The sequence below is a fragment of the Centroberyx gerrardi genome, chromosome 6 (genome assembly GCF_048128805.1).
Source record: "Centroberyx gerrardi isolate f3 chromosome 6, fCenGer3.hap1.cur.20231027, whole genome shotgun sequence".
Taxonomy (NCBI): Eukaryota; Metazoa; Chordata; class Actinopteri; order Beryciformes; family Berycidae; genus Centroberyx; species Centroberyx gerrardi.
The window spans coordinates 34,465,950-34,485,888 of NC_136002.1; the positions used below are offsets into that span (position 1 = coordinate 34,465,950).

Genomic DNA, 19,939 nt, shown 5'->3' on the forward strand with positions numbered 1-19,939 from the left:
TGTGTGTTTATAATAGTAATATAATAAATAATAATAATACCCATAGCCCTGTACCGCTATCCCCCCTACCGACTGTCTACTACCCCCCAGCCCCTCAGCCATTCCCTAACAGAGAAACACTAACAGAAACTGTTAACTTCACTAGAAAAACAGCTGAGGCAGCAGTTAGCATTATGTGATTTATTGTTCATATAACATCCTTTCCTGTAAATATAACATCTAACATCCTTTACTTTACATCCTTTACAGTACAGTAGTCAGGCTACCAACCACACTGTCTCAGTATTGGACTTATACAAGTCTCAGCCAAGTAATTCAATTGGTCAAAGACACGTTCCAGCTGTGCTGACAATTCCCATAAAGCTCAGCTAGCCATGATTAATACGCTGGGAAAGTGAGCATGGCGGCATACTTCCACTTTGTAGTCAGGAAGCTGTAGTCCTCAGAGTCCTGCCCAACTTTGTTTCCTCAGACAAACTTCCACTTGAATGTCCCATATCATGTAAAGCAGGACTCCCCTTGCCTCTGTGATGATAAAGGAGTTGGTCTATCTAAACATGGTGAAAGTATCAAAACGCACGGTCGCCAACTAAATCCACACAATCCATATTAGAAAAGCGAGCCTCTAAACGAGCCGTTTGGACTTCCGTAACTTTGTGGCGTCACAAAGGTTCACTCATTATCATTTCTGTAAGAAATAATAGACTAACAAAGTGTTTTTTTCAAAGCGGTCGAGCGGTCGTCATCGTTTATTACCGGAGAGTTTTCCCTACCTGTAGCCGCCGGGCCGCGGCGTCTCACGTTTCGCTCTCGAAACGGTTAGCCGATCGGAACGGAGGGTCGTTAATATTAATGAGCCTTAAAGACACGGCGACAGAAACGGCCTGTTCTTGGTAAGGCTCAGAGAGATGCTGGAAAATGAACGTGGAGAAATGGATTGAGAGTGTTTTTGGTTCATGACACCACACACACAGCTTTGAATGGACAGAAAGACACAAAATAAAACTCTGGACAGCAGAATATGAAACCTTTAAGGTCAGCAAAACAGCTAGCTGAGCAGACAGGTTTCCCATCACACGCTGCCTGTATGATAGGTAACGTTAAGACTCTTACCTGATCAACACTAGCTGTTGACTGGGAGACACATGTAGATCTTTGCGGTTTTCTGTGATTTTTGTAAAAAAACAAAACAGTTTTATTATTAACAGACCACCGTCTAAATATGTAGTTATACCTGAGCATTCCTGACATGGAACTGGGGTTGAGCTAAATGCTAAACCTGTCTCACTATGACTGGATGCTAAATCATGTTTCTATTGAAAAGCGCTAACCTCAATACTAACAAGTAAACACAAAGCATCTTTTTGCTGGACATGACGTTTCAACTTTCCCAGCGTGTTGGTTGAGACGGTAACTCTTGTGGTAACCAGGAAGCTTGTTAGCATTCTTTCCTGTTTTCTGCTGTTTTTTATTCTTACATATGTTCACTACTTTGGATAAAACTTTTCAGACAGTATACAGTATATACAGTTGGTAACCATTATATAAAAGCCCCTAGAGGGCGCTCTATACAGGGATTATGAACCTAGGCCATATCCTGTAAAAACAGATGGAGTAGATGGCGTGCACATATTGTAAGTCGCTTTGGACAAAAGTTTCTGCTACATGACGTAATGTAATATATTGTAATGTAGTAGTGAGCGTGACATCACCCATTGTCTTCTGAGGGGTTTTGAAGCTGCAGATTGTGTTTCCGGTCGCCGCCATGTTGACATTTTTTGGAGCGGAGCAGCCAAAGAGAGGCAGAGGGTGGAGCCAAGGTGGAGGGGGCGGAGTTTGGGATTTGTATGGAGCCACAACTCCTCCTACTATTGGCCCGTATTCGATGACCTGTTGATCACTGGACAGGTGAACTGTCAATCTCTAGGAAAACAACCCCGTGTTTTATCTGTTATATCTGTTAATGGCACAATTACTTTGAAAATCTCCATAATGACACACATTAGAAGTGAAATTAGCTACTGAGGCCAAAAGCTCTTGTGGAAAAAATATTTATATTTATATTTTTATCAGAAGTTGGTTGTGGGTTTAGGGTCAGTCTTTTTGTCTTTTTGGGGCCGGACTCTAGCGGACTTTAGAGGAACTGCTGCACTTCAGGATTGGCTTCATTATTCACTCGTGGTTTTAGCCGCTTGACCCAGGCACATCACCATGGTAACCATAATCCCAGTACAAAGCGCCCTCTATAGGATTAGCGCTACATTAAAATATTAACATTTATTATTCTTACAGTAAAGAGTGAAGTAGAACGCTGCCTCGATGCTTTCACTAGGAGCTCCTGGAGTCTGGGAGGAGGAAGAAGGAGGGGACAGTTTCATCACAGCCTCTCTGTGCCGGGCTATGACACCTCCCTCCCTCCCTCCATCCCTCCCTCCCTCCATCCCTCCCTCCATCCTCTATCCATCCATCCCTCCATCCCTCCATCCCTCCCTCCATCCTCTATCCATCCATCCCTCCCTCCATCCCTCCCTCCCTCCCTCCATCCTCTATCCATCCATCCCTCCCTCCATCCCTCCCTCCCTCCCTCCATCCTCTATCCATCCATCCCTCCCTCCATCCTCTATCCATCCCTCCCTCCCTCCCTCCCTCCATCCTCTATCCATCCATCCCTCCCTCCCTCCATCCATCCTCTATCCATCCATCCCTCCCTCCCGCCCTCCCTCCATCCATCCCTCCCCCCTCCATTCATCCTCTATCCATCCATCCCTCCCTCCCTCCCTCCCTCCATCCTCCATCCATCCCTCCCTCCCTCCCTCCATCCATCCTCTATCCATCCATCCCTCCCTCCCTCCCTCCCTCCCTCTATCCATCCTCCATCCATCCCTCCCTCCATCCATCCTCTATCCATCCATCCCTCCCTCCCTCCCTCTATCCATCCTCCATCCATCCCTCCCTCCCTCCCTCCCTCCCTCCCTCCCTCCATCCTCCATCCCTCCCTCTATCCATCCTCTATCCCTCCCTCCCTCCCTCCCTCCCTCTCTCCATCCTCTATCCATCCATCCCTCCCTCCCTCCCTCCCTCCCTCCATCCTCTATCCATCCCTCCCTCCCTCCATCCATCCTCTATCCATCCATCCATGACCATCTGCTGTATATAGCTCTCCACACTTACCTGAGGCATGTCTGTCTTTCTGCTGTCGTGGTGTGATGTCTGCTGCGTGTCACGTGATGTCATTTCCTCTCCATCAGGCCTGCTGTCAGCTCATTGGCTCTTCAACACAAGAAGTGGATTTTTTCTCTTAAAGTTCAGACACTGACCTATGACCTTGTTATCTTGTATAGCCACATGTAAAACAATGAAGGTCTGCAGAAATTTAAACCCAATAGTTGGACAGAAAAGTGCAGCAACACTGAACTGTCGCCATCATTCAAACCAGTCAGATTTGGCTGTGGAGCTGTGGGTGGAGCTGTAGGTGGAGCTGTGGGTGGAGCTGTAGGTGGAGCTGTGGGTGGAGCTATGGGTGGAGCTGTGGGTGGAGCTGTAGGTGGAGCTGTGGGTGGAGCTATGGGTGGAGCTGTAGGTGGAGCTGTAGGTGGAGCTGTGGGTGGAGCTGTGGGTGGAGCTATGGGTGGAGCTGTGGGTGGAGCTATGGGTGGAGCTGTAGGTGGAGCTGTGGGTGGAGCTGTGGGTGGAGCTGTGGGCAAAGCCCGGCACTGCTGCTCACTTGTTTACTGTCGTAGCACCAACGAGGAAGTTGCTGGTCAGCTGACCTGAGGGGTATTCCATCAAGGCGGATAAAGGAAAAGCCTGGCTTATTTTGATAAGTCTCGCTAATTTAAGTGAGAGTTCTGTTCCATCACCGTGGATTATATGATTCCCTGCTCAGTAACCACGGTAACTGACACCGCAGAACTAGCCTGCTCCGTAGCAGAATAACTGTCAAGCTTAATTTAGCTGTGTGTCAAAGAATGTCCGACAGGCAGAAACAGACTCCCAGAAGACGGTTCCGGCAGGTGTATTTTCACGCTCGCATCACTTATGTCCGTGTTCGGAAACATAAGTTCAGACCTTTTTCTCACAATGTGACCAAGCATGAATTTACGTGTTTACTTTAGTTCCAAAGACCGTATTAATAAAAATAAGTCATGAAAATCATGTCTTACTTTCACTGTCTCCAAAATCAATCAAACTTTATTTATATAGCACAAGTCATACATCAAATGCAACTCCAAGTGCTGAACATAAAAAGAGTTAAAAAGAACATGAGGTTAAATAAAAAAGACGCCTTATTTCATTTCCCACCCGCATTCCGCGAAGACCCGCCCTTCTCTGCCTCTGATTGGCTAGTAGTAGTAGTCAGCGACAGATGCCACTGCTACTGGTGGAGGCCCCCCACCAGTAGCAGTGGTATCCGTATTTTTTTTGGTGGCTACAATGGTACATATTTACAGCTCAACAACTATTTTAACAAATACATTTCACATTTCATTATAGGCTACTTACCACTCTGGAAAATGTTTTTGGATTTAATTTTCACTTGTTGCCACGTTTGTTTCTGGCTATTGAGATGGCTCCTGTTGAGATGTAACAGTGAAGAATGAATATAGGCCAAGGGTTACTAGGTCAGAGGGGCTTCACACACCTCACCGAATTAGGCTAATTAACAGTAAATGCATTGTAGTTATGTCGGTTCTCCTAAGTTAGCCTACACCATTATTTTAAACATACATCTGATATTATCTAGCCTACTTATAATATAGCCACACAGTCTTACTGTATCTAGTGATCTGAATGTTCATTTATTAATAAATACAAATGAAACAATAACTAGGCTTGTATAACTTGCACATTTAGTCTGTCTGCAATTTTTTGCCAAGCCATCTCCCTCGCTGTGTTGATTGCGGCAGTATTGCCCTTTTTGGTGATGACCCTTTATATTCCTCGTATAATTCCATCAGCAGGTTTGTTCCGCCGCTGAGAAGAACTCAGCTCTCGTTTTCCCTTCTTTTTGCGACATAGTAAAGTCTTTTCGACAATCGACTCTTCTGGGCTGCTTATGTACTCCGTGTGCGCGCACAATGCAAGATTATTCAAGCCTGGTTAGAGTTAACATTGACTAGACACGGCTGGATTGTGTTAGTGGAACGGCTTGAGCCTTAAGTGAGAGTCGACGTTAATTCAAGCCGGGCTTTTTCAAGTAAGTGCGGCCTTCATTAGCTGCGTTGATGGAAAACCCCCCTGATCTCACACAAATCCAGGAAATGAACACCACTTCTTAACAGAAAATGACATGTTGGTGGCACGAAAAGTGAGAGAATTCCATGTTCCCAACACAAAACGGTTCCCTGAAGGCGGCACGACTTCAAACAGAAGGTAGTGTCACATTGAAGTAGTGCTGTGGAAAGTGAGGGTGGTGTGAGCAACGAGTTCCATTCCCAGTTTGTACGAAGGGAATTTCTACTTCTACGTCAAGTTTTAATTTGAAAGGTTTCCTAACCCTAAACTTTCCCAAAATGTTGTAGTTGCCTAAACTTATCCGTTAGCCAACCTGTAAATTAAAATGTTGTGTCCAATTATGTTTTCACAGAATCCAGTTCATGGTGGAGGAACGTAATTTTCACATAATTCGTGTCCACAGCTTTTTATGAGATCATGTTGACCAGTGAAGCAAAACTCTTGCAAGGTGCAAACAACAGTGGACAATATTAGAGCAGTAAAATAACAGTAAAACATCAAAACACTGAGCTGTGTATCCAGACAGAAAAACAAGCAGAACCTTCAGCCGGGAAGCTGGAAAGCTTCATGACTCACTGAGCACGCTGTTGGCAAAACAGAAGCTAGTCTTGATGCAATTTTTTCATCAAGTAGCCTAGCTAGCGTTGTAGCTAAGCTAACGACAGAAAAATAAAACCAGAAGTGAGATTTCTGGGGGCTTGTGGGAGAATCCTGTTTCAAACTCTGAGCCAATCAGAGCTGCCGTTGGCTCAGCAAGGTTTTGTTATCCCATGATTTATAATGAGAATTTTTCCAGACCTCCGTTGCATTAAGGAGGTATGGCTCCACCAGACTGGTGACCTTCAGGTTACAGGACCTGCATCTGGACCGACTGGTCGTGGATCTGACCTCAGTCTGACAATACTAGCTGGTTCTAATAATAATACTAATAATAATAATACTAGCTGGTTATTAAACACTGATCTAATAAACAGTTGCGACATTTTAAATCACAGAGCCCTCAGTTTAGTAATTCACCTGCAACTCGACGGTCAGTGAGGAGCCGATGCAGAGAAACTGTCTGCTGTCCTGAAGGGGGAGCCACTGGTTGTCTCTCTGGTAGGAACTGAACCAGGAAGTAGTCGGTCCGGTCCGGCCAATGACAGACCTGCTGCTGTGTTTACATTCTAGTCATTTAAAGGGGCAGCAGGGCGGTCTAGTGTTCAGATCAGGTCCCGTTTCACGTTCCTGGCTAACTCAGTTAACCGGATAAGTTTGTTGACAATTTGGCATAAGCCCAGGATTTTCCGTTTCACGAAGCGAGATAACAATTTAGCCAGACTTGTTACCAGGGCAACAGAGCCTTAAGCCCAAACCTGCAAAAACCCAGGTTTAAGTTTAAGTTAGCTGGATAGTCTGAACACATAAGGCAGAACTCACACAGCCAACAGCAGAAATGAATGCAGCGTTTATAAGAGCTAGAGGTTCTGGAGCGATCATTTTAAGGAGCAGTTAGAAGGAAACATGTTTTTACAGATTGATCCTTCAGCGCACGCAAATAATTATCTTCATGAACGCTATTGATTTAGTCATGAGTGAATTATTTACCTGCAGCAATAGATAGATAGCAATTAATGAATTCATATCCACAGCATAAATGTACAGTGTCTCATAACGTTCAGACAATATTGAGAGCCATAGTAACAACTCTGATGCAAAGAATAATCTCCACTGACTTGCACATTACCTGGTTGAAAGTGTAGAATTACAATAAAGAGGAAACCTGTTTGAAATATATTTTTATATTTGATTTTCACTTGTTGTCAGGTCCTTTTCTTGCCACTGCCAGACGCAGTGGCAGACGGGAAGTAATTAAAAATAAAATAGCCTACTATTTAATATTTCAGTTTGGTGACATTATTAGAAAGCACAAGAGTCCAAATATTATGGGCTACAACCACTTTAAAATTGACCAGAATTAAATTAGCCACACTAAAAGTCAATAAAAGTCTTCTTATATATTTATATTCTCTGCCTCCTTCCTCCCTCAGTTCAGCCACTCTGCCAGTGCTGGATTTTCTGGATAATATTGTTTTTTCTTCCGGTGACAAAAATGTGATTTGGTAAACTGAAACCACAAAAAAAATCTAAGCAATATACAGGTTACATTATGAGAATTAAAAAAGGTGTTGCCTTGGTCAATTTCAATATGTTACGTCATCCTGCTGGTATCCTCACCTCGCCTCGTGTCCATACAAGGAGTGTGATCCTGTTTTTGGCGTGCGATTCATCTCCCCTTAGTAGCAGTGCGGGAGCGCGCAGTTATCCAGATGATTTAATGCAGGATTGACTAATCAAATCCTGATCCACGTTCGTGAAATGGACTAAGCCTGAGCTCAATTGATAAGATAATTCGATACGGCACACGTCCAATTATCCTGGATTGTTTAAGCCACCTGAAACGGGGCCCAGGGCTCTCAGAACATGAGCCATGCAGGTTTTCATTCCAACCAAAGTCGACAGCAGCTGATTTCACCAGTTAACAACCTTCAACCAGAGAGCAGGAGCTGATCAGTCAAGTCACCTGGGCTTCGTTCAAACCTGTTTTGAAACAATGCAAAATGTTTGCTACCAAAGCTGTGAAGCGTTTTGCGCTGGCTTTTGAGGTACATGACCCTGTTCTGGGTGATTCTGCATTTTCATTGGCTACGTACAAACGCCTGTCACGCTGATGCGCTGATGTAACGACCTGTAACACACATTCAGCAGGACGTTCAACACTCTACCGTTTCCTTTTACACTCCCTGTTTGCTGCCTGTTGGGGCTGCTGGACGCGGTTCAGTGGTGCAGGCTTTGGTTGGAAAGAAAACCTGCAGACCCCCGGCCCTCCATGGCACACGGTTTGAGACCGCTGGTTTAGAGAGACCGGGGTCCAAACCCCCAACCTGCTGAAAACACCAAATCCCTACCAGCTCCAGACCCTGACCTCTGACCTCTGACCTCTGAGAGAAAAGAGAATTTCCCTGCAGGGAGCAATAGAGGATCACATGACATATTTAGTTGGCTCTTTTATGCAAAGTGGCTCACAGGGAGCAGGTGGGGGTTCAGTGTCTTGCTCACAGACACTTCAGCAGGAGACATGATGATGGACACACTGGGGATCAAACCTGTGACCTGTGACCCTGCTGTGGTTTCCCTCCTGCCTAGTTGAGGGTCGAGAACCCTGATGTGGATCTGAGCTCTGTCACTTTGAAATAAAGAGGATTTAAAAAAAAGGAAGTCTGTCCATCTCTACTTTCTGAACAGTCCTAATTAATTAGATAGCACTTTTAACAAAGAGATTGGTGTGTGTGTGTGTGTGTGTGTGTGTGTGACCACCCTTTACAGCAGTGATTTCAGTCCTGCTGGTTTTCTATCCTGCCTCGTATTTACAGTTATTTGCCTTCACCTGGTGTCCCAGGTGTAAACCTCTGCTGCAGCCAAGGGGATCGCCTCACTGTTTAAGTTTTTTATCATTTTTGACAGTAGAGGAAAATAGAATAGATCAGAGCAGATTAGAGCAGAGCAGATTAGAGCAGAGTAGAATAGTACAGTACAGTAGAATAGATTAGAGCCTAGGCACTCAGTTCTAAAGTAGTTTGGCTCATACAGTAGATGTAACGACCTCCCTGTCTGTAGTGTCAGTACTGCCCTCCTCTGGTACTTTGGGGAAAGTACCTGTCCAGTCCAGAAACATAATGTAATGTAATGTAATGTAATGTAATATATAATATAATATAATATAATATAATATCTTGCTGTGTGTCTAAACAGAATAAGGACCAGGATGTTAAAAAGATCCTGGTTAATAACACACACACACACACACACACACACACACACACACACACACACACACACACACACACACACACACACTTCACTCTAGCTCTCTAAGTGCAGCCACTGCATGCTAAGTGTCTGAAAGCAGAGAGTGTATAAGCTCTGATAGCAGTCTGGTCACAACTGGTCTTTAACCCTCTATGGTGAGATCAGCTCTCATTTAGGCCTGGACCTACCAAAGGTCTGGATCTACCAAAGGTCTGGATCTACCAAAGGTCTGGATCTACTAAATCTCTGGATCTACTAAAGGTCTGGATCTACTAAAGGTCTGGACCTACCAAAGGTCTGGATCTACCAAAGCTCTGGATCTACTAAAGGTCTGGATTTACCAAAGGTCTGGACCTACCAAAGGTCTGGATCTACTAAAGCTCTGGATCTACTAAAGCTCTGGATCTACTAAAGGTCTGGATTTACTAAAGGTCTGGACCTACCAAAGGTCTGGATCTACCAAAGGTCTGGACCTACCAAAGGTCTGGATCTACTAAAGCTCTGGATCTACTAAAGCTCTGGATCTACTAAAGGTCTGGATCTACTAAAGGTCTGGACCTACCAAAGGTCTGGATCTACCAAAGGTCTGGATCTACTAAAGCTCTGGATCTACTAAAGGTCTGGATCTACTAAAGGTCTGGACCTACCAAAGGTCTGGATCTACCAAAGGTCTGGATCTACTAAAGCTCTGGATGGACTCCCTAGCACAAATAGCAGACAGTCTTGTTCTGTGATCTAAGAGCTTCTGTTCTTTTCCAGGACTGGAGTGAAACCAGAAGGAGGCTCACTGTTATCTGCTGATGTGACAGTATGTCCAGCTGCACTAGTCTTTGCTGAACTTTACTGTAAACCTGCAGAACCTGCAGTGTCTCCTCAGTGTAAACCAGGAAGTGATGCAGCAGCAGAGCAGTGTGGTGACTGCTGGGAAATCTGCACCACACAGGAAGCGACTGATCTGAGGGGGTGCCACAACGTTTGCTTATTGTCTGTACATCACCTTCAATATCTTGGACGCCACTGATCGCATTTTTCCTCTTTCTGACACATACAATCCAGAAACATGAGGGAACATATTTTCTACTTGTTGCCCCACTACAACTCTGCAGCGTTCAGGGGGAAGACATGTTTCTGTTGCACCCACGGCCGCCTAACCAAGGTAACGGCTGCACAGCAAAACAGGACATTGGCTCTGTAGTGGAGTGGCAAGTGTATTTTGCTGCAAGAACAAGGCAACATGGAAAGAAAACGACACACAAATATAAACTTCATTCACCTAAACTTTAGACCTCACTAATGGGTTGGTGAATGGACCAGTCTTAGCTTTGGTTCTCCTTATATTTGCCTGTTTAATTCAAATGAATCATCTGTCTGTAATGTTTCTGTTGTGTAGTTATACACCAAATGAACAACGACTTACTGAACAGCAACATGGTTTATTAACCGAGGTTTGTACACGCACAGTTATCTCTGTCTCGCTGACTTCCTGTGTCCTAAGTACTTTCACTAGGTGGCGTAGTTTCACTGTCAACATATAATACTCCTGTGTACATCACACTGTCCTGTGTTCATTTGCATGTCCAGCCTCAGTAAAGTGAGGGACTAATTGCACCCTCACTTGTTTTTGTGCTGCACCTCACACTGTGCCATGTTAGTATAAGCACTAATATTTAAGATAAGATATCACTTTATTTACTGTAATCACCTAGATGAGAGCTCTGTTAGATGTAGATCTATAGTTTCTCAGCTCTGTTAGATCTAGATCTATAGTTTCTCAGTTCTGTTAGAGCTAGAGTGTCTCAGCTCTGTTAGATCTAGATCTAGAGTTTCTCAGCTCTGTTAGATGTAGATCTAGAGTTTCTCAGCTCTGTTAGATGTAGATCTAGAGTTTCTCAGCTCTGTTAGATCTAGATCTAGAGTTTCTCAGCTCTGTTAGATCTAGATCTAGAGTTTCTCAGCTCTGTTAGATCTAGAGTTTCTCAGCTCTGTTAGATCTAGATCTAGAGTTTCTCAGCTCTGTTAGATCTAGAGTTTCTCAGCTCTGTTAGATCTAGATCTAGAGTTTCTCAGCTCTGTTAGATCTAGATCTAGAGTTTCTCAGCTCTGTTAGATGTAGATCTAGAGTTTCTCAGCTCTGTTAGATGTAGATCTAGAGTTTCTCAGCTCTGTTAGATCTAGATCTAGAGTTTCTCAGCTCTGTTAGATGTAGATCTAGAGTTTCTCAGCTCTATTAGATCTAGATCTAGGGTTTCTCAGCTCTCTCTAGATCTAGAGTTTCAGGGCTGAAGGTGACCTCCAGGACTCTCAGGTTGCTCTTATCGCTGCTATCAGATAAAAACATCATATCAATTGCTGTCAAGAGCAAAAAAAATAATTCTGCTGTTGAGACTGAACCAGAAGCTTCTGAGGTCATACCATGAGTTTTGGCGGCTCAGTAATAATAATAATAATAATAATAATAATAATAATAATAATGGCGTTTCAAGTGTTGTTAGTGGTTGCTGTCTGACTAGTCAAGTTCCAGAGTATGGTATAGTCGAGTAAAAAACTGATATCTACAAAAAGTCAGTTTTTAGGAATGAAGAAAATGTTTATTTTCTATTTAGCACCCATACGCTTCTGAAATGATACAATGGGGTTTTAACAGGTTTTGTCAAACTCACTCAACATAAACAACCATGGAAACTTGAAAGTCAAAGAAGACAAAGAAAAACACCAAAACTACAGTTACGTGGTTTTCAGCCGACAGCCTGCTATCAGCTCCTGGCTCCGCCCACTCTGTCCCTCTGTTCACCTGAGGGACAGACGCACCCCGCAGTCTGTGTACTGCCAAGTCTGCTACAGGAATACTGCCGCTGGAACTACTACTACTACTATTACTACTACTGCTACTGCTACTGCTACTGCTACTGCTACTACTACTTCTGCTACTACTACTGCTACTACTACTACTGCTACTACTGCTACTGCTACTACTGCTACTGCTACTACTACTACTGCTACTACTACTGCTACTACTACTGCTACTACTGCTACTGCTACTGCTACTACTACTACTACTACTGCTACTACTACTACTACTGCTACTGCTACTGCTACTGCTACTACTACTACTACTACTACTACTACTGCTACTACTACTACTACTACTACTACTGCTGGACTTGCATTACAGGGTTCTCAGTCATGGCAGCTGGCCAGCCTTCTGTTGTCGACCTGATCATCTTCCATCACCTCTAATTCTGTTTCTACTAACTCTGTAGTGAGAGTCAAACTGAAATAAAGTCAAATCAACTGGATTGATATTCTCCAGAATATTGTTCCTTGAGAGCCATCTTCAGGTGCTCCGGTCCTGTGGGTGCTGGTCCTTTGGGTGCTGGTCCTGTGGGTGCTGGTCCTTTGGGTGCTGGTCCTTTGGGTGCTGGTCCTTTGATGCTGGTCCTGTGGGTGCTGGTCCTTTGAGTGCTGGTCCTGTGGGTGCTGGTCCTTTGGGTGCTGGTCCTTTGGGTGCTGGTCGTTTGATGCTGGTCCTGTGGGTGCTGGTCCTTTGGGTGCTGGTCCTTTGGGTGCTGGTCGTTTGATGCTGGTCCTGTGGGTGCTGGTCCTTTGAGTGCTGGTCCTGTGGGTGCTGGTCCTTTGGGTGCTGGTCCCTGTGTTGAGGAGCAGTGAGGAAATGGAGCGTCGACAGAGCCTGCAGTCTCTGGAAGACCAGCTCAGGTGTCCAGTCTGCCTGGACACTTTCACTGAGCCACTGATGTTACAGTGTGGACACTCCTACTGCAGGTATGTCTCCATATAACTGTCTGTCTGTCTGTCTGTCTGTCTGTCTGTCTGTCTGTCTGTCTGTCTGTCTTATATGACCTATATGTCCTATGTCCTCCGATTTGGTTTGGACATTCCTGCAGGTAAACCTAAACTAACCCTAAATTAGTTAGATTAAACCTGTCATGTCCTGTCCCCTGCCATCCTGTGCCATCCTTTCCCGTCCCGTCCCGTCCCGTCTCATCCCGTCCTGTCCCGTCCTGTCCCAGGTGCTGTGTGCGTTCCATGACCATGGACCTGATGGGTCAGCTGCAGTGTCCGGTGTGTCGCTGTGCTGTAGATGGAGACAGTCCTCCTCCTAACGTCAGCCTGGCTCGTATCATAGAGGCTCTGCAGGTAAAACCAAACATCTGTCACCACACTGTGGACACCAGGGGGCATGAGACCATGACGGCCACCTCAGTTAATTAAACTGCTAAATAGTTTTAATACTGGTGTATCACTGGTCTGTGGGTGCTAAGATAGCCATCTTGGATGTCATGTTATTATGCAATTCTGTAGCCCTGATGAAGGCTATTAAAACACATTGGTTTTTAACATTATGACAATAATGATAGCAATGTAATAATAATAATGATAGTAATAAGCTTTATGATATAGCAATTTTTTACTTACTCCTTTAACAATCAAATAAAAGCAAACATCATTCTCTTAAATCAAAACATCATACTCTTTAATTAAAACAAGTAAAAAAAAGTTTTAAGAAGCGATTTAAAAGATTAAAACTTTGTGTATTGTTTAATTATTACATTGATGAATGCCTCCCGTCAGGATGTGAGTGTTTCGGGGCGGGCCCAGCCGGAGTCCTGCCCTCAGCACCACAACCCGCTCAGCCTGTACTGTGAGGACGAGCGGATGGTGATCTGCGGGCTGTGCGGGAGCATCGGAGCGCACCGCGGACACAAGATCACCCCCGTCAGCTCCGTCTACAGCCGCATGAAGGTGCAGCATCTCCTCACTGAGCTCCTTCAGCTCCGTTTATTCCTCTGTGTCAACCTGCTTGGTCTCTGCAGGATGTCTGGAAAGGCAAACCATAGGGACAACAGCTACACCATAGATGTGTTTTCCCCACACACACACAGTCAGGACACTGAATGGTCTGAGGTTCCAGGGTTTCAGCTCTCTGAATGGAGGCGTGGGTTCAAATCCCAACCCCAACCAGACTTGATACTTGTTTAGTTGGTGGTTTCGCTGTGACTTCAGATATTTCTGGAAACACCATGTACAAACCAAGTCAGCATGTCGTGCTGTTTGGATGTAAATAGTTCAGGAAGTAGGCTGAAGTCCCATCTGGCCCACAGGTCAGAATGTGGGATTTGCCCAGTCCGGCTGTTTGGAATAGAAAGACTGCAGAATTAGAGTTTAGTGGATTTTTTTGTTAAAACATCAAACAACAAACATCTCATCTTCTTCCTATTTCCTGTTTCTGTGCTCCTTCAGCCCATCACCATGGTTACAACACACGATAAAACACAGATTGTTGATATCAATCTACTGATTCTAAAGATCAAGTCTGTTGGCACCGAGGGACTGAAACCATCACAGACTGCTGTTTAGAGAGCTACTGAGTGATGTCTGGATAAGAGCATTAGCTAAATGACTAAAAGGTACAAATGTTGCTGACGAGGCCTCGTTCGGCCCTGCTATGGAGAAGCACCTATTACCAGCCAGGGCCTCGTTTCACAGCATTAATGCTAATCTAATGGATCCCTGCTGATGGAAACAGAAACTCTCCCAGGGAAAAGTGGAGGGGACGTGCCTGTCAGTACTCTAGCATGAATTATTCAAATGAGCTGCCCTGGGAGGGTCAGAGGTCATGACACTGAAGCCTAACTGGAAACTAACCAGAGCTTAAACTCTTTGTGACACACATCATGTCCGTTTCAACAGAGGAAGTGTGAGGTCAGATTCAACAGTCCTGGTCTTCGCTCCTAACAGTTCATCTCCTCAAAACACAAACCACATGAAACACAACAAAACCTGCTATACCATTAGTATGGGAGGCCCAGAGGGATCCTGCTAGTGTTAGTGCCTTGCTCTACCTATTGACGACATCAGAATCTGGTTTCTGTCGGTGCAGATCAGATGTGGCTGCAGGCTGAGTAAACGGAGAGCAGTTTCACACTGTTGACAGAGTGCAGATAAGGAGCTGTTAGCCGGCTAGCTGCCACTTTAGAAAGTTTACATCATATCACCAAACCGCCGCCACAGTGTGATAAAGACCTGGGGGGCTCAAGTTCTCGTCCCAATTTCCATCAACGGAACAACAACAAGAGCAACAGACCGGCTGCTGGTCTAGAGGTTAGAGAAGCAGGAGAGTGAAGACCTGGTCCCGCTACAGCCCACCGACCCGGAGCGAGTCAAAGGCCCGCCGACCCTGACCAGACACTTTTACTATCAGTTCTCCATGTTGTGTCAAACGTTCAGCCGAGGAACACGGCTGCAGTCCCTGCGTCATCAGGAACATTTACAGGAAAATGCTGTACTCATCTGTGTTTACTTTCAATTTTATTTCCTCAAAATATAACTATGTGCATCAGCTATAATGAATAAGAGTATGTGACGACTAACCACAAGGTGAGATGCAGGCTGGAGATCTGGAAACGGTTTGTTTGGATGTGGATCTGTTTATGATGGACCTGCTGAAAAGACTCTTACAGAATAATTAATGCACTCTGAACATTCCTCATCCTGCCTGTCTGTCTTCCTGTCTTCCTACCTACCTGTCTTCCTGCCTGCCTGTCTTCCTGCCTGCCTGTCTGTCTGTCTGTCTTCCTGCCTGTCTGTCTGTCTTCCTGCCTGTCTGTCTGTCTTCCTGTCTTCCTACCTACCTGTCTTCCTGCCTGCCTGTCTTCCTGCCTGCCTGCTTGTCTGTCTTCCTGCCTGCCTGTCTGTCTGTCTTCCTGCCTGCCTGTCTGTCTTGCTGCCTGCCTGTCTGTCTTCCTGCCTGTCTGTTTGTCTGTCTTCCTGCCTGCCTGTCTGTCTGTCTTCCTGCCTGTCTGTCTGTCTTCCTGCCTGTCTGTCTGTCTTCCTGCCTGCCTGTCTGTCTTCCTGCCTGTATGTCTGTCTTCCTGTCTTCCTACCTACCTGTCTTCCTGCCTGCCTGTCTTCCTGCCTGCCTGCCTGCCTGTCTTCCTGCCTGCCTGTCTGTCTGTCTTCCTGCCTGTCTGTCTGTCTTGCTGCCTGTCTGTCTGTCTTCCTGCCTGCCTGTCTGTCTTCCTGCCTGTCTGTCTGTCTTCCTGTCTTCCTACCTACCTGTCTTCCTGCCTGCCTGTCTTCCTGCCTGCCTGCCTGCCTGTCTTCCTGCCTGCCTGTCTGTCTGTCTTCCTGCCTGTCTGTCTGTCTTCCTGTCTTCCTACCTACCTGTCTTCCTGCCTGCCTGTCTTCCTGCCTGCCTGTCTGTCTGTCTTCCTGTCTTCCTGTCTTCCTGCCTGCCTGTCTGTCTTCCTGCCTGTCTGTCTGTCTTCCTGTCTTCCTACCTACCTGTCTTCCTGCCTGCCTGTCTGTCTTCCTGCCTGTCTGTCTGTCTTCCTGTCTTCCTACCTACCTGTCTTCCTGCCTGCCTGTCTTCCTGCCTGTCTGCCTGCCTGCCTGTCTTCCTGCCTGCCTGTCTGTCTGTCTGTCTGTCTGTCTTCCTGCCTGTCTGTCTGTCTTGCTGCCTGTCTGTCTGTCTTCCTGCCTGTCTGTCTGTCTTGCTGCCTGTCTGTCTGTCTTGCTGCCTGTCTGTCTTCAGGAGGATATCTCCTGTCTGATGACTGAGTTCCAGACCCAGAAACGTAAACTGGAGGAGCAGATCTGCAAAATGGCCTACAACAAATCCAGGATCACTGTAGGTGACTTCAGTCTGGAACCTGAATACCTCACAGACCTAATGTATCTCACATTTCTTTATTATTATCATTATTATTATTATTATTATCATTATTATTATTATTATTAATATATGGGGAAATCCCATATAATTAATCTATTTCATTGACAAATACAAAACAAGTGAAACATGTCGTCCAACAGGAATAATGTAGGTATCCATTGGACCAATCAGTAACAAGATCGTCCCTCCAAGTTTAAAAAGTCAGAGCAGCGGTGTAGCATCCTGGCCTTTTAAAGTCTCAAATTTCACCTTTAATTAATGAGCCTCCATTAGACCAATCACTGTATTTTTTTACATACCAAAAGAAAGTCCCAGCATGTATCATCCTGTCTGACATCACCTTGGATGTGTCTGATGGGCGGAGGCGGCCTCCCCATGGAGACACCGAGCCGGTCTCACTGAGCTTTGAATCCGGCCACTAGGGGGCGACGGGGTGAGGCTCACTACTGCTCTCTGTCCAATCAGAATGAGTCTGATGTGCTGAAGTGGGTGGTGAGGAAGGAGTTTGGCGATCTGCGGCGCTGCCTGGAGTTGGAGGAGGCGGGGTTTATGCAGCGGGTGGAGAGTTCGGCCGCTGCCCTTATCTCCTCCCTCCAGAACCAGACTGACCAACTGAACCACAACCTGACCCGCCTGCAGGACGCCCAGAACACCCTGCAGAACCTCAGCAACGAGGGCCACCTCGACTTCATCATGGTATCTACAGTTTAGTCTGGTCTGGTCTGATCTAGTCTTGTCTAGTTTAGTAAAGTTTAGTTCAGCACCTCGACTTCATGATGGTACCTAAACTTAACTCTAACCGCACTGTTAATGAATCCATTCCAACGGTGTGTTGCACCGCTCTAAGAACATTATGTATTAAGAAGATTTTCATCATTACCTACAGAGTAATATTGTGTACTTATAATACTTTTCCACAGGTTAATACACTGGAATAAGGCCACTGGAATCATATTACAATAAATCATTTTTAAACACAATATTCCATTAATCCAATATCCAGGTAAATTAAATACAATTTTGCCAATAAACTTAAAAATATCAAGCTCCATAAACCATGATTCACATACTAACTGACTCATAGTTATTCCAGTAAACCAAACATTGAACGTGATATTCAGTGAGGAAGGATTTCAAATCAAACTCAGTGAGGATTGGGCTACTTGGTGCACAAATGAGAATGAGCAGAAACATAAGATGAATTCTACAATGTGGGATTAAAATGTACTGTACGGGACAAAGGGACGGGACGAAGGGACGGGACAAAGGGACGGGACAAAGTGATGGGACAAAGTGACGGGACGAAGGGACGGGACAAAGGGACGGGACAAAGGGACGGGACAAAGGGACGGGACAAAGTGACGGGACGAAGGGACGGGACGAAGGGACGGGACGAAGGGACGGGACAAAGGGACGGGACGAAGGGACGGGACAAAGGGACGGGACAAAGGGACGGGACAAAGGGACGGGACAAAGGGACGGGACAAAGTGACGGGACGAAGGGACGGGACAAAGGGACGGGGCAAAATGACGGGACAAAGGGACGGGACGAAGGGACGGGACAAAAGGATGGGACGAAGGGATGGGACAAAGTGACGGGACGAAGGGACGGGACAAAGGGACGGGGCAAAATGACGGGATGAAGGGACGGGACGAAGGGACAGGACGAAGGCACGGGACGAAGGGACGGGACGAAGTGACGGGACAAAGGGACGGGACAAAGTGACGGGACAAAGGGACGGGACAAAGGGACGGGACAAAATGACGGGACAAAGGGACGGGACAAAGGGACGGGACGAAGGGATTGGCTGAACAGCCTTTACAGACTGATCTGCCGCTGTTCTGACGATCACGGTCCATGGTGCTGACTGGCTCATAGCACAATAATGCAGTCTGGTTTAGTTTAGTTTAGTTTAGTTTAGTTTAGTTTAGTTTAGTTTAGTTTAGGAAGTTGCTGCTCTGTTAGTTTAGTGTAGTTTATTTTAGTCTAATTTAAATCAGTCTGATCTAGTTTAGCCTAATTTAATTAGACTTCATGGTAGTCCAGATATTAACTAACCATGAAGTAATCACATTTCCTCTCTCTCTCTCTCTCCCTCTCTCTCTCTCGCTCTCTCTCTCTCTCCACACAGAAGTATGGCTCGATCGCTCCAAGGTAACAGATATTCTCCTCTATTTTGTCATTTGCTTATCCAGCGAAGACCAGGAACATTTATCATGTGCTGATCCCTCATTTACTGATCTCTCTCTGTCTCTGTCTCTCTCTCTGTCTCTCTCTCTCTCTCTCTGTCTCTCTTTCTCTGTCTGTCTCTCTGTCTCTCTCTCTGTCTCTGTCTCTCTCTCTGTCTCTCTCTCTCTCTCTGTCTCTGTCTCTCTCTCTGTCTCTCTCTCTCTCTCTGTCTCTCTCTCTCTCTCTCTGTCTCTCTTTCTCTGTCTGTCTCTCTGTCTCTCTCTCTGTCTCTGTCTCTCTCTCTGTCTCTCCCTCTCTCTTTGTCTCTCTCTTTCTCTCGGTCTCTCTCTCTCCCTCTCTCTCTCTCTCTCTCTCTGTCTCTGTCTCTCTCTCTGTCTCTCTCTCTCTGTCTCTCTCTCTCTCTCTGTCTCTCTCTCTCTCTCTCTGTCTCTCTTTCTCTGTCTGTCTCTCTGTCTCTCTCTCTGTCTCTCTCTCTCTCTCTGTCTCTGTCTCTCTCTCTCTGTCTCTCTTTCTCTGTCTGTCTCTCTGTCTCTCTCTCTCTCTCTGTCTCTCTCTCTCTCTCTGTCTCTCTCTCTCTCTCTCTGTCTCTCTTTCTCTGTCTGTCTCTCTGTCTCTCTCTCTGTCTCTGTCTCTCTCTCTGTCTCTCTCTCTCTCTCTGTCTCTGTCTCTCTCTCTGTCTCTCTCTCTCTCTCTGTCTCTCTCTCTCTCTCTCTGTCTCTCTTTCTCTGTCTGTCTCTCTGTCTCTCTCTCTGTCTCTGTCTCTCTCTCTGTCTCTCCCTCTCTCTTTGTCTCTCTCTTTCTCTCGGTCTCTCTCTCTCCCTCTCTCTCTCTCTCTCTCTCTGTCTCTGTCTCTCTCTCTGTCTCTCTCTCTGTCTCTCCCTCTCTCTTTGTCTCTCTCTTTCTCTCTGTCTCTCTCTCTCCCTCTCTCTCCCTCTCTCTCTCTGTCTCTCTCTCTGTCTCTCTCTCTCTTT

General features: G+C 45.8%; 1 protein-coding gene across 1 annotated transcript in view; it reads left to right on the forward strand.

Moving 5' to 3' along the window:
* The first annotated feature begins 12,754 nt into the window (after positions 1-12,754).
* The window catches only part of LOC139909329 (E3 ubiquitin-protein ligase TRIM50-like), a 9,195-nt gene continuing 2,010 nt past the window's right edge, over positions 12,755-19,939 (forward strand). Inside the window, exons 1-6 of the mRNA XM_071896361.2 lie at positions 12,755-12,864; positions 13,113-13,239; positions 13,675-13,845; positions 16,637-16,732; positions 17,243-17,473; positions 18,910-18,932. Of these exons, the coding sequence (XP_071752462.1) occupies positions 12,755-12,864; positions 13,113-13,239; positions 13,675-13,845; positions 16,637-16,732; positions 17,243-17,473; positions 18,910-18,932 (758 nt within the window). The remainder of the gene's footprint in view (positions 12,865-13,112; positions 13,240-13,674; positions 13,846-16,636; positions 16,733-17,242; positions 17,474-18,909; positions 18,933-19,939) is intronic.